This window comes from Camponotus floridanus, unplaced genomic scaffold, assembly GCF_003227725.1.
Source record: "Camponotus floridanus strain SB8 unplaced genomic scaffold, Cflo_v7.5 scaffold37, whole genome shotgun sequence".
NCBI lineage: Eukaryota > Metazoa > Arthropoda > Insecta > Hymenoptera > Formicidae > Camponotus > Camponotus floridanus.
Genome location: NW_020229514.1, coordinates 1,343,856 through 1,359,400, shown reverse-complemented (window position 1 = coordinate 1,359,400; position 15,545 = coordinate 1,343,856). Strand labels below are relative to the sequence as shown.

General features: G+C 33.6%; 2 protein-coding genes and 1 long non-coding RNA gene across 4 annotated transcripts in view; 2 read left to right on the top strand and 1 right to left on the bottom strand.

Moving 5' to 3' along the window:
* Positions 1-7,047, bottom strand: part of LOC105253211 — an 86,210-nt gene extending 79,163 nt beyond the window's left edge. Inside the window, exon 1 of the long non-coding RNA XR_002192636.2 lies at positions 6,677-7,047. This is a non-coding gene — a long non-coding RNA (uncharacterized LOC105253211). The remainder of the gene's footprint in view (positions 1-6,676) is intronic.
* LOC105253207 overlaps positions 1-11,913 on the top strand; it is a 51,503-nt gene extending 39,590 nt beyond the window's left edge. Inside the window, exons 12-15 of one of the 2 annotated variants that reach the window (XM_011261071.3) lie at positions 5,204-5,383; positions 5,877-6,129; positions 10,911-11,091; positions 11,574-11,913. In XM_011261071.3, the coding sequence (XP_011259373.1) occupies positions 5,204-5,383; positions 5,877-6,129; positions 10,911-11,091; positions 11,574-11,720 (761 nt within the window). In that variant the 3' untranslated portion in view covers positions 11,721-11,913. The remainder of the gene's footprint in view (positions 1-5,203; positions 5,384-5,876; positions 6,130-10,910; positions 11,092-11,573) is intronic. The other variant, XM_011261072.3, reaches the window with a different exon arrangement.
* LOC112638801 lies at positions 11,721-12,840 on the top strand (the record flags this gene model as incomplete). Its single annotated transcript, XM_025411096.1, has 1 exon — positions 11,721-12,840. A coding segment is annotated over one exon (864 nt), but the record flags the coding sequence as incomplete, so codon positions are not given.
* Positions 12,841-15,545: the final 2,705 nt, after the last annotated feature.

The window sequence follows — 15,545 nt, the reverse complement described above, 5'->3', positions numbered from 1 at the left end:
CTTTTATTTCTTATCAATGTACCGTAATAACTATTATGTGAATTATTTAGAGATGGTAGAAGATGGGAATATTAATTTAATATTTTACAATCGTTTTCTTTTTTGAGTTTTGAATACTTTTTACAATTAGCGATGGAAACGAGAATCTCGAATAAATTACATCAAATGTGCAAAACTTACTTATATTTAAAAAATTGCATCTTTCGATGCTCAAACATTTCCTACCTTTATTAGAATTTTATTCATATTTCTATCTTCTCTAATTAAATTGTCGCCATGTAATTTTATGTGTTATTATCTTATGTGTTATTTTTTTAAGCACGTATATATTGTGCGTGGTCGTTGTGTGCTCCAGTACTGACAGTTCCAAGGTCCGAAATCACTCTATGTGTTGTGTAAAATCGCTCGTCTTCTTCAGGGACATGACTCGTAAATTCGTAATTTATCGATTCTTTAATGTTCTTTTCTTCTTCTTCTTCTCCTTCTTCGCTTATATCTTTTCTTTTTTTCTACTGCTCTTTTTTTTTCTTCTATCATATATATATTCTGCTTGTAATTACGATTAATTCGACCAATTTTTAGAGGTAAGTCGCTGACATTATTAGTATTATTCTGTTATACATATCACGCACAATTGTTTAAATTATCTAGAATTATGTTTGTCACGTTTGTCGCACCCACGACGATAAATCTCCTCTATTTAATCCTGTATATATATTTAACTTTATAATTGTCCTTTTTACTTTTTTCATTTTTATGAGGACTTTTATAGAATTATAAATAACTTGTAAAAACATCTTATGTATTTTTTATATATTTATGTATGCATGAATATATATATATATGTATATTTTTAAATCTTTTACATTAAAATATGAGGTGCATCGCTAACGTCATTACATATAAAATTGCATTGTAAATAAAAGTCTATCGAATTCTATGAAAACGGTTCGTCTTCAGTTTATTTTCAGTTTGTTAAGCAATAATATAAACTATGTACTTTACTACCTTTGTTACGCGAGTGTACTAGATTTTCTGAAGGAGCTCTCGTTGCAAGTTTCTCTCGACCGAGAATCACGTTCGATAAATCGAACAAATCGATCTTTTAGGCTGGCAGGTTTGTCGTCGTGGGTGGTTTCTTTCTCCGACGACGAAAGAAACTCTTTTCCGCTTCTCACCCTCTTGACTTTTATCTCGCGCTTATCACGGAAGCTTGTCAAGTTTCCCTTCCAATCACGCCCTATTAGCTTTCTGTCATATGTTCGAGTATCTATCACTAGTATCTACCATAATAATAATAATATTTATAAAAATAATCACCATCAATAATCATTACGCTGATACTGAAGATAATGCTGATATTAGTAATCATAATTATAATAATTAAAAAATATTAACTGTAATAATAATAAGAAAAAATTAATAACGATATCAATAATCATTATAATGAGAACAAATTATAATTAAAAAAAATAACAGTTGTTATTTTTAACAATTTTTAAGACTCACTTTTTTCGTTATTTGATCATTTATTATAATTATTAATTCTTTCTTTTTTTTGTTTCTAATTACATTTTTATAACGATAGATACTCTTGTGTTTGATGTTGTATCTCGAAAGCGAAATTACGGTATCGTAATAAGAATAATTCTACATAAATGCACAATAAGAGAGGACAAGGAACGAATAACGAAAAAAATATCGCCGACTAACTCAAGGATCATCAAATAACATCAAGATTTTCGCAGCCTGTGCTACTCTAATAAGAACAATTAATGTGAATTTGCGTGAGCTTTCCTCTTCTAAACAATCTCGAGATTGAGACCAACCGCGAGATCGAACGAAGAATGAGAAAAGCGACCGATCCCGCCGGAAGAGCTCGATATGTGTCGATTCGATCGCGTTATCCTTGTGAAATCTGATTCGTCAGGACGCGGTAGCGGCGGATCCACTTCCGGTACACGACCCTTTGGACAGCCCCTGGTACTGAGGTCGCAGGAATCGTCGTCGTCGCCGCCATCGACATCGACCTCGCTGAGATCACCCGACGTGGAAGCTCAACGCGGCGCCAATAAAAAACGATGACGATGCGTTACGTGGTGACGTAATACGAGTGCGATGCATTCGCGCGACTGCATCAAGGATAGCATATATGCATCCACTGCATCAAGGATAGCGCGATAGATTTTTTTCCCGAACGCGATACAACCTCGAGAACATTGCGACGCCATCGATCTCATCGGTTCATTCTCTTCCGCTCGAATATTGTCAATTTTATCTCTGTTTGCGCGACTCGTTCTTAATTTTCTTCCTTTCATGCGATATATTCTGTACGATACAAATATATTTGATAGATATTCTCGGGCTTCTTTTTCTCTATTGAATATTTGAATAGACTCTGACAATACGAATCATTTTAACTGCCGTTATTTATTATTTTGTGAAAATAGATATATATTTATAGAGTAAAATGATATTTTATGTTATCTCTAAAAATATATTATTATACTAAAATATTTTATATTATCTCTAAAAAATGTATTATTATACAAAAATATTTTATATTACCTCTCTCTTTATTTTTCATAATAATTATATTTTTAAGTAAAATGGCTGTATATAGCAAAAAATAGTAGCGATATTAATTGAAAAAATCTAAATTCTAAATATTTAGAAATATTCAAGGAGTATTTAAGAATATTTATCAAATATTACATATTGTATAGAATGATAATTTCCAATCGATTATAATTTCACTGTTACTTGTTTTGAGTCTTTTACGATCGGAGAGAAACTATTTCGCCCTCGTTAATTAATAGATGCTAATAAACGACCACGAAAACAACAAATATTAGACAGGCGCAAACGTTGAATAAATAGCATCGATCCTTCGTCGAGTATATCGATCTGGCTAAACATATGTAAGTGGACTGTATTTTACACGAAGAGAAAAAAAAATGTTTCCCACGTAAATCGATGAAACACGAACGCATCACGATCATTAAAAATTTACTTCGCGGAAGTAGTTAGCTAACCACATGAAGAAAAAGAGCGGAAGAAGTATACCCGGAGGGAACGTACTCGGATTACAAGTGCAAACGGAATTTTGTATAGCATTATGCAGAATCGATCGCGGGAACAGAAGACAAAACCTCTTTTTATACGCAAGTATATGTTTTCGATTCTCGAACCGATAACATCACGAAATGTGTTCGCCTACTTATCGTTATCCTTTGCATCAACGTTGCCGACGTTTGCAATCATCCATCATAATTAGGATTGTTTGTTCATCGAGCAACTAATACCCTTTCACAAGAAAGTGTCGTTTCCAACATTTCATACGATACTGTAAAATATAACTCGAGTAAAAATTTTAATTTGATATTCAATCTGTAACTCGAGACAAGATATAAAAATATGTGTATTCGGAAAAATATCATTTAAAAGACTTATCGAATTTGTATTTATTTCAATATTATCACACTTCGTCATTTATTGTTTTATTAATTATTTATTATTATTTCAGAAGAACACATCAATATTGAGACAATTGAAAAATTGTTTTTCCTTTTTCTTTAACGTAAATAAATAATCTATAAATTCTAATAAACGTTAACGTAAATAAATAAATAATCCATAAATTCTAAGCATATACAAAATTTGAAAAATAAATTTTAAAAAAGAGAAAATTATTTTATTTTTAATATTTTTCAAAGATGCGCCCCCCCCCCCCCCCCCCAAGTATGACTTTAATAAGTATCGAATTGTCAAAGCAGATTTATTGCTCAAGGAAAAAAAACGATCGAACTTTGTGGTTCGATGCACATAGTATGTAAATACAAGCAGCGGAACACAATTTACGCTTTGTCACTGATTTAAATCGATTTAACACGGCCACTATCGATTTTATGCCGTTGTGATAGCGAACGAGGCTATTTTATCGGTTCGCAACCTTTATTGTCGCAACAGGATTTGTTTCATTCATTTCATTTGGTTTCGATGCGCGACTGTTGAGTCGTTCATCGCGTTTTTCTTTCTTTTATTTCTGTTTGCAAAGCGTGCAGTGAAATTCGAAAATAATCTTAGAATCAACAAACATACGGTTTTTCTTCATATAAAACGCGCTATAAAATAGTATCGAGCGACACACTTTTATGAGCAGTAGAGCGATAAAAATAATCATTTCTATTTAACAATAAACTTGAAGAAACGCCTTTGTATCGATAATAGCTTTTAGGCTAAACTTGTTGTGAAAAATGTTCACTTTTATCGTTGCAGAGAACCTGTCAATTAAATTTTTTTCGCTCCCGTAAAATTTTATTTATCGTAATTTATTATCGTATGATATTTATATCGAAATATCTGACTAGAAGAAGAAGATTAAAAATATCCGATATGCGGATCAAGTGATTTACATCCAGCTCTATTGTCTTCTCACACATAAATATTTAAAATATTATCTCTAAACTTTTTCCGACGAAAATATGTAAATATTGTAAATAAAAATGTTCTTTTCCGCAATATTACGAAATTTTTCATGTTTTTACGCGAGTCGTGTCCCGTAATTATGCTGTTTGTGTGCTTTTTGTCCCACTATCAGTATAAATTACTTTGAATAATTCGTATATATCTGTAAATAATAGATTGTTCCACTTATATCTGTGTATAATACTAATACTTCAATTATAATTCGACGCTGACACCGATTATATCTCTCTTTCTACAGATAGATGTCACAATTTGTGAAATTTTATTTAATGAAATTACTCATCGCTCGATTAATTGCAAAAGCTTAATTAACTTTCATGATTGGTTCATTTTTTATTCTCTCAACAAATTAAGTAACTCAACTAGAAGTAATATTTAAAAAAAAATTCTGTGCAAAGAGAAAAGAAATCAAAATCAAATGAATAATTTACATCACTAATTCATTCATTTTTATTCGCTCTCATTTGAAAATTTTGTTTAAAAAGGCTCTCACCTAATTTCACACTTTGCAAAAAAACTGCAATCTTAAATTTTCAATTATTGTAAAAAGCATAAAATATATTTTATACTTTTATTTCCCAGAGAAATTAAATTTTATCATCTTGTTTACCCCATGCTTCATTATTAAATTTTATAATTATTCGATGTCAGCGTCGAGGTGCGATTCTTTTGTCACGATTAACAAATTTCTAACCGATTATTACGAAAAACCAAGCACCACATAGTCCGCAACGTAGACGCGAGAGACTGAACTTGAGGATGAAGAGTCTCAGTTTGGATTCCCCGGAAGGAACCGCGCACGTCCGGCATCGCCCGCGAGATTACTACCCTGCTACTGGTGCGAGAGAGACCACGCCACCCCGACATTCTGACAGCGGCAGTATCAACAGGCTGTGTGAGTAAACCGTACAATTTCACGCGCAATGAATTAATGCACAATTAAATCGGTGCATATAAAATGGTCAATTTGCGAGCTTTCCATTAATTATCAGACTACGTATTGTACGAAAGAGAGTACTCAATTATACATTTCATTAACTTTCTTTAGCTTAAAATTTTCTTTCAAAGCTCGAGCGTAAAATAATAGATAAGCATGATACTTGATTATTTTAAGATAAACGTTAATTTAAAATTTAATTTAATTTAAAAAACAGTTATATTTTAATATCGAAATGATATATGAAATCCAAAGTACAAAGATACGAATGAATATTCGATTCATAATTTTTTTCCCCTGAAAAAAATTTATCTGCTCATTCTCGTGAAAGATTTAAGTCGATATTAATTATATGAATGTAAAACTTTTTCCCGGAAATTGCCCGAAAATAATGAATGATGAGTGAATCTTTGAATCGTGTGAATTTCGCGTATCTATTTGTCTTTTACAGCACCTTGCAGCCCGGGCCAGACACATGGCATACACAAGCACGTGCGAAGCGCTATCCGGATGTCGAGCATGGAGTTGCCGGACGAGAATGAAAAGTCGTACTCGTCGGCGAGTACGTCACCGTGCCCGTCACCACACACTAACAATCAGAATCATCTGAATCCACCCGGTGGCAAACGCGTATTGCCACCGAACAATCTCTACGTCGTGCTGTACAATTTCGAGGCGCGACATCCGGATGAGCTAGATCTTAAGTAAGTAATAAATAACCTTACGTAGCACAGAAATCCCGGGACTTTTCTCCAAATTTTTACTTATATATCAATCTATTTTATAATAATAATAATAATAAATTATGAACACTTGAGTCTTCAAAGAAACACATTAGAGCACTTTAAAAATAGTATCTTCATTCTTTTTCTAAAATGCATCATTTTATTTATAACAATTTTATTTAAATTAATTTTAATAAATATGACAAAAAATAGTGACATATTTGAAATAATTAAAGTTTCCAAAATATTAAATAAATGTATAATTAAAAAATTTCCAAGATATTAAATAAATATATAATTTTAATAATTTTGTTTTTATTTTAATTTAATAATTATTGTAATTTTCAGCGTTCGTAATTTTTTTTAAATTATTCTCTTTGTAAAGAAACATATGAAGAAGTATATTAATATTTTAAAATTTAAATATCACAATATTTATTTTCCATATAACTTCATATTTCATCTTAGACATTTTTTCAAGTGTTCATAATTATTTCTGACAAATATCGTGAATAAATGGACTTACGTATCAGCTGATGTTGCACCGTAACATGATACGCCATTGCTGTTGTTATTTTCTGCTTCATTGCTCCTTTCCGCTTCTTTGCTCCTTCTTGCTCCTTTCTTGCTTCGAGTGTTCATACAGATGGATATGATAATCACGATACACTATTTATTACTTTTAACGATCGCCCGTTATATTTTTCGCTCGGCACTCCCGATACACTCTCGTACTTTTTTTATTCACTATTTATTCAAAGCATTTTCGCCACCAGATAAATATTACAAAATACACGCGATATTAAATCTCGAAAATCGTATCGTTCAAAGAGGCAAATAACGTAAAATATTATTATTTGATTTACACGACACTTCCGGCCTTTTGACAAAATATTTCAGACTGATTAATATGCAAAAAAATCATCGGGTAAAAATAATAGATACAATTGTCGATCGTTCACACATATAATAATCACACAAACACATATCTTCTGTTGAATTTATTATTACGACGATGCTTTGACGTTTCAGATATTTGATCGGTATTTTGTCGATACTTGTCGAATAAGCAACGCGAAATGTGCAAATTAATGAATAAATTTAGGTTAGAATCTCATCGACGTGACGCGGTATTCATCGATCGCGAAATCGAGATAACGCGTTCTCGATCACGCACTTTCAGACTAATTATTATTCCGAGACGATCGCCCGTCATTTAATTCGACACTCCCGACTCGCCCGCGAACAAAATAATTCTCTTTCGCGAATAAACGATACGAGAAACGATCGCGAACGATCTCCGCGTCCGAAGAGACCCAAGTACGCAATGAAACTGCCGAATGTCCTCTCCTCGACAAATATATCCTTGTCACTGGAGCACGAATTTTTTTTCGAGAAAGCAATAAAAATATTCCTTGTCCCGCATGATTGCTTTGAGATTTCAAAATATTATTTGACATGGCAAAATCTTCCGAATATTTTCGACAGTGCACGAATATTTGAAATGTAACGAAATATTATAATATTAGTGATGCACGGCCTACTTTAAAATATCGCGGGTTAATGAATTAACAAAGATACGAAACTCGATAACATTGATAATAAAATTGATAGAGGGCGCTCAATCAATTTGCAGATTAATCAGCACCTTTATTTGCGTTTATTTTCATGTGAAAAATTCCTTTCCGGGAATAAACGACGCGAGAAATAATCCGAACAGACGCAAATATGCGATATAACTGCCGAGTGTCCTTCCCCCACCCTTCACTACTCGTGCCCGGAATTTCTTTTAAAAACACAATAGAAATATTTTCCGTAATACGCGTGTCGTCGCAACACAATTATTGGCGATTATTTAGAGATTTTATTATCGCGAAAACTTGGGAATTTTGGACGGAATAAAAATATTTATAATAATAGCGATATTATCGCGTACAAAATACATGAATTAACGAACAAAGATACGAAGAATCTTCGTCGATTCGACGCGAGACGATGTACACTGCTCGCGAAATCAAGAGAAAGATTAATTTACATATTAATTACAGATTAATTAATGCCGAAACAATCGCCCGTCACTTAATTCGACACTCCCGACACTCGTTTGCCCGCGAAATATTCCTTTCCGGGAATAAACGACGCGAGAAATAATCCGAACAGACGCAAATATGCGATATAACTGCCGAGTGTCCCCCCATCCTTCATTACTCGTGCCCGGAATTTCTTTTAAAAAAACAATAGAAATATTTTCCGTAATACGCGTGTCGTCGCAACACAATTATTAGCGATTATTTTGAGATTTTATTATCGCGAAAACTTGGGAATTTTGGACGGAATAAAAATATTTATAATAATAGCGATATTATCGCGTACAAAATACATGAATTAACGAACAAAGATACGAAGAATCTTCGTCGATTCGACGCGAGACGATGTACACTGCTCGCGAAATCGAGAGAAAGATTAATTTACAGATTAATTACAGATTAATTAATGCCGAAACAATCGCCCGTCACTTAATTCGGCACTCCCGACACTCGTTTGCCCGCGAAATATTCCTTTCCGCGAATAAACGACGTGAAAATCACGCAGCGATCGCGATCCACATCCGAACAGATACAAATGCGCGACAAAACTGGGCCGAGCGTCCTCTACTCACCCTTCACACGTCGCGCCTCGAGTCCCGAGTTTTTTCCAGAAAAAGGCGAGATAAGAAAATTCTTGATGAATTCTCTTACATACACTGCGATACGATTCAATTATTTTGAGATTTCGAATATTCGTATCGCACAGATTTCTAAATATTCTTTACTATAGGAGTACATACAATTATTCGAAAATGATGCAACAATAATATGTGAACAACTTCAAAGTGCTGCTGCTTTCGTCACGTATAATTATCGCGGTAAAATTAAATAGAAATAAATAATTAAATAATAATTAAATAATAATAAATTATTACAACCATCTTAAATCATTACAAATATTTTTAAGAGTAAATTATTTTTTAATTATATATATCGAGAGATTTAATAACAGACGTAATGTTTTGAAAAATATTAGAGATATTAAAATATGAATATATTGTATAAATATATTATGAGATATTAAAATATATGTATTTTTTTAATAAGATTAAATGAGATATTAATATTCCTAATGCTTTCTTACTCAAAACATATGAAAATTCTTACGCCTCTTTATAATGAAAAATCCTCGATATTTATAAATTAAAAAAATAAAAATTAAGAAAAATAATATCTTTTATAGAAAAAAGAGACGATTTATAAACAAAAGATGATTGTCTCATTTGTATCACTTTTTTAAGTTACAAAGTAAAGCTAAATTAAATTAACAATATAAACAAAGTGATTTCTCGTTTTTTTTTTATAAAGTTTTCCGTAATTTCTGCATTTCTTAACATTTAATAAATAATTAAATAGTAACTTATTTAAAGATATGTTTAATTTTTTGTCTCGATAATATGCTATTCATTTTACATATATTATTTCACACACACACACATTTTATTCAAATTAAATATCGCGCCACGACGAAAAAGCAGAGACACTTTATAGTTTGTTGCGTATCACTATTGTAATGTATATTATTGTACATTTCAAATCTTTTTTATACAATAGTTACGTCGTACACAATACTCGGTAAAGTTTTTATTTCGAGATACATTCGACTTCAAATTGTCATGTATTGTGTCGCGTTACGATATACGCAGAATATTTTTCTTGCAAAATTTGGGCTCTTTTTTCTCTTTCTCCCTCTTGGAGCGGCAGGTCGCGCTTGCGTCAAGGGTAAAAAAAGGTTAGCTAACAGTCAACAGTATATTGCGTAGTTCACGGTGTGCATGCGTCGCGATCGGATCGTCTCGTCTCGTGATTTTGAACGTCATTTGCTCAGAAATTTTTACGTTGATAATTTTTCAAAACTTGAAATAATCGCAATTATATTAGTAGTGAAATAATCGCAATTATATAGTAGTGAAATACGTACTTTACGAGGAACATTCTTATTGCTTTCCTGGAAAAAAATTCGAGCTCGAGCGTGACGTGCGCACGCGAAGGACAGAGGTAGGATATTCGATAGTTTGTTGTGTCTATCAGAGTCTATCAATTGTGGGTGCACGATTAAATATATTCTCTCGATCAGTTTATATCGTCGCGATCAATATATATTTTTTCGCGTCGAATCAATGAGATTCTTCGTATCTTTATTCATTAATTCGTATTCTATATGCGATGAAAGTAACGGTATTTTGAAGTTGTCGCACATCGCCATTATTATGCATCTTTACATTTTAATTTTTGTATCTTTATATTTTATTCTGTCAAGAATATTCGCAAGTTTTCGCGATAATAAAATGTTTCGAAATCTCAAAACAGTCATTATTATATTGTGGCGACACGCACACTACGAAAAATATTTTTATCGCTTTCCTGGAAAGAACTCGGGACTCGAGAACGCGGGGAAGGGTGGGGAGAGGACACTCGGCAGTTTCGCTGCGGACTTGTATCTGTTCGGACGTGAATCGTGATCGTTCCACAAAAAAATATTTTGCGTGCAAACGAGTGTCGGGAGTGTCGAATTAAGTGATCGGACGATCGTCTAGGATGTTACTAACAATTAATCTACGAATATATAATTGAAAACAGTTTGTATTTTATATATTTTATATATTTTTTATGTGTGTGTGTGTGTGTGTACGTATTAATTGATTTAAGAACACGTTATTCTTGTAATTATAGGGCTGGTTATAAGGTTACTGTGATTGATAAATCGGAAAAAGACTGGTGGAAAGGTAAATGTCTCGGTGGCCGTGCCGGTTATTTTCCAAGTGCGTATGTTATGCGAGTCGAATCCGGTCAAAGGACTCTTCAAGTCACGCGTAACCTGCAGCTGGGTGATCAAACTCTGCTGCGAGATCAGGTATGTTTGTATTTTTTGAAAAAATTCAACTAAATTCCGCATTAAAATTTATTTATATTTATATATCCTATTAAGATTTTTTTTATATAAAACATTTCAACAAGCTTTGACAAAAATTTTCAATTAAAACCTTTTACTTGTATTATTGTGAATAAATGCAAGATAGATACAAAGAGCAATGCGGAATGCAAATAAAAATTAATGTTGGTGATTTTTAATCGAATTATATATTCTGCTTTTTAATATGTATTGCTTTAATTTGCTCAATTATTTTTTGATGCGAATACATATATATTTTTCAATAACTAAACCCAACATTTAATTAAAATTTTATTAAAATTTTGAAATTTTTATTTTACACTCTTCTAATTTTGATTACAAAAATTTATATTCACATCTTTTCAAGTTTCTTTTTATTTCTAAATCTAAAAAGTATAATCTATAAGAGAAGTTTGATTCTTCTATTCTATTATATCGCATAGATTGTGATCCAAGTGGGCGAGGAAATGGACGGGGTGGCGATGGTGAGATGCGCAGCGGATGTGCGTTCAGCCGATCACACGGGCAAAGAGGGCGACGTACTTTACAAGGAGATCCTTTGTCCTCTCAAGTACCTGCAAGAGGTGTGACAGCAGCCTTACCATTTTCATCAGGGCACGCGTAATGGCGCGATCGCAACGAGCAACGAGCGTCGTCGATGCGCCGATCTGCGAGATCGTTTCTCGGCGTCGCGCCGTCATGTCGCCGAAAAGTATTACGATTGTCTGCAGTGCACGGAACAGTGCCGTCACGTGATCGATAATAACAATCCTCCCAACAAAAGCGGCAACAATTACAATAACAATAACGACAATGGCGCCGTCGCCCGGATTCATCGCACCAATCATCGTCTGCCTATCTCGAATCTGGCGCTGTATCCGGATGTACCAACGTCTCCGCCCGATGAAATGAGGAAAATTCGAGGGGCCAGAGATAATCTGACCAAGTCTCTGGCGAGGCATCAGTCCACTCATCTAACGCCGATCAAGAAGAGATCGTCATTGGCGCGACCGGTTCGCGTTCATGATTCCTTTGTACAACTCAGACGACCGATGGCCGAGGAAGATCCTTATCACGACTCGCAGCCAAGTCAGCAGACGAGATCGTGTAAGAACCCCTGGTGGTGGCAGGATCGCCATGATCGTCAGGAGCCTAACGCGTCGACGAGTTATGCCTATCATCGGAGTGGAAATGTCGAGGACGGAAGCGCCGGTTGGCCTATTCGCCTACGACTCGAGCAGATGTTGGAGTTGACGTTACCGCAAACTAAACGGAAAAAGAAGAAGAAGAAAAAGAAAAAGGCGACGACGGCGACGGCAACGATGCTGCTGATGAAGCAACAGCAGCGCGGTAGGCATAGCTTCAAAGACACCGAAAGGCTTCTCAAGGTACTCAGCATCAACAATGTGGACCAAGATAATAGGTACAACGTCAAACGATGTTCCGTCATGTAGAGATTAGAGTTAAAAGAAGAAAAAGCGTGTAACAGACTTCTTAGGAAACACCGTAGGACTCTGATATGCTTATATCTGCAACCCCGCTTTCCGCGAAAATCGAGGCTTCGAGTCTACTTGCGTATCGTACTTCTGCTGTATAATAATAATAATTTTCGGTAAGTTTTATATTCTATCCTTTATTTAAATTTTAATGCGAAAAAATGAGGAAGTATAACGGAAAACATTCTTTGTGCATTTTAATCTTTCATCTTTATATGAAAGTGTTGTTTAAGAAATTGTCTTTTATTTATATTTAGATTTGTAAATTTTAGATTTGCAGTAAATTATTTCCATGATAGCATTTATGATAAATATTTTTTCCGATAGTGATCTATAAAGTTTAGGAATTTATTTCTTCATTTTTTTAATAATTTTATATATTAATGAATCTCATTAATAATATCATTATGAATGAATATTAATATCATTATGAATATTAATAATGAGAAAATCATAATTATTATGTAAAAATTTATTTACGGAGTTTGAATTGTCACTTTTCGATAATTATCGACCTCGATAACGCGCAGAGCACTTTTTAGAGACAGAAACCATTTCCGTTTCGTTCTTCCTCTCAGTTTAGAAATAGAAATTATCTCCTTCTAGTTGCGTATCCAATCTGCTGATTCCAACATCTCGAAACGCAATATCCCCTTTATTACTTTGATCGGACGTTTTTACTTTTATAAAACAAAAGTGGTCAATGTCACGATTCATTAAAAAAGAAGAAACAAATTTCAACGATGTTTAGTGATTGTTGTTCATTCATTATATTACCGTGTTGTATTTCGGTGTGAAAAATACTGCATTGTTTCGTTTAAGTCGAGTGCACTTTATGCAAATATATACGTATATATAAAATATATATATATATTCGCGCGGAGCTAATTAATCATTCGCATCTGCGCAAAAAGCGAACCAAAAAATATATGTTAGAGAAAAGGAGAAAGTATAAAGAGCCAATTTCATTCCACTAAACTGCCTGGGATCATCGCGGATGCTAAATCGCGAGCTCCTTCCAAGTTTTGCGACAGCACCTTTCTCCGAATTATTTTTTTATATCGAGAAATTGAGAAGACACTTTATATTATTCTTGTCGGGCGTGAAAGTTATTTACACAACGGCTTTTGCGAATCGTTCGTTCGCGATCGGAGGGACAAATGGATGAAGGATGTATATCACATTTGTGATATCCAAAGCGGTAGCTTGAAGGAAAAATACAATTTCAAATATCGATTTTATCTCTTATTGGCCCAGTTTATATGTATAATTTATGTTTTAAAATTTATTTTCGTTAACTGACCATTCGCTTTAAAGTTATTAGTTGTTTAATTCAATCAATTATTACATGCCTGTTATTTAATAACACGCGCACGAATCATCCATTTATGAACTAACTTTAGCTGTTATCACCGTATTATTAAATTAATAGCGTGTATATGATAGTGTGTACTGGAATAGATACAACATTTTACGTTTACAAGAATTAGTAGAAAATTTTACGAGAATGTAATATATCTCCTTCATTTGCTTAGCTCTTCGAGAATTGTCTCTTTAATAGAAAAATTACCCAGAGAAGAGCAGCGAGTACCTACTTACAACGGATGTACACGCATAATCCAAGTGCCATATATAGTGTCGCGACAGCCGATTAATTAATGCCTATAAACAAACCTAAGCATTTGAATGAACGTTCCAGTATTAAATATATTGACGAACAAAGGTGCGTGATTCGACATAATTTAACGATTCGAGACGCACCTCCCCCTCGTCGTATCGTAGATAAACCCACACGCATATAAATATATAAAGCGATCCTCTGTCAGCGAATGAAAGTCACGAAAAAGGAGAAGAAGAGATCGATTCGTATGAGTTACACCGCGCGTTAAAACCGTACGATTAATAGCGTTGGATCGCGATAAAACAAAGTGTGTTGCTAATTTTGATCGAATTTATTCATGTAAATTTACAAAACAACGCACTATCTTGCTGCCGATTTATCGCGTATCGCATTTGCGTAGACTGTATCGGTCTTAACACGCGTAGACTTGCGAATCGAGATAGTAATAGGTCTAGATTATTCAATCGAGACTAGATGAGAAAGAAGTAATGATTTTATTACATATGTTACATTATAATCTTGTATTCTCACGAGTGCCCTTCTTTCGTTAATGTGATTTATTAATTAATCAAACTTTCTCTATCGGATTATTAACTTTAGTGTAGAGACGTAAAGCTGTTCCAGCTATTACTCCCAGTATTTTGTAAGAGTATCGTATATTGCTAGTTTAAAGAGACCGATTGCAGGCGTTCAACACGATCGAGATGGCGATCGATGGCAAAAAAGCGCGCGTCGAACATGCGACAAGTCAATCAGAATGTTAATTTATCACACGTTAATGGATCACACTGTGTATCTGTATCTTTTTTCATTTTAACTTCATCATGCCAATAGGAGAGAAAGTTTGATTCGCGTCTGACGTGAGAATGGCTGCGAATTATTAACTGTATCCGGTGTGATGTAATCCTCAATGTTGGATATGTTAACGAATCTAGTCCATTTACAAGAGAACCTTTGCTATACACCCGTGCAAATGTATCGTTTGGCCGGAAAAATAGACTGCACGAAAAATATATTATCTATATAAATATATATACATATATGTGTATCATGTATATATGAATACCTTGTATATGTGATTTATCGTTTCTTTGATCTTTATTCTTTTCGGAATTATTTATGAAATATCATCCTTGAAATCAGAGAATAATACGAGAAAACTTTTATAATTTTGTAAATAACGACTTTATACAAATAACCTCTATACAAGTGATAACTGCATAGATTGAAGTGTTATTCACGTAGTTTCACTTTATATTTTGAAAAAAAGTAGTACTTATCTTGTAAAATAATTAGGG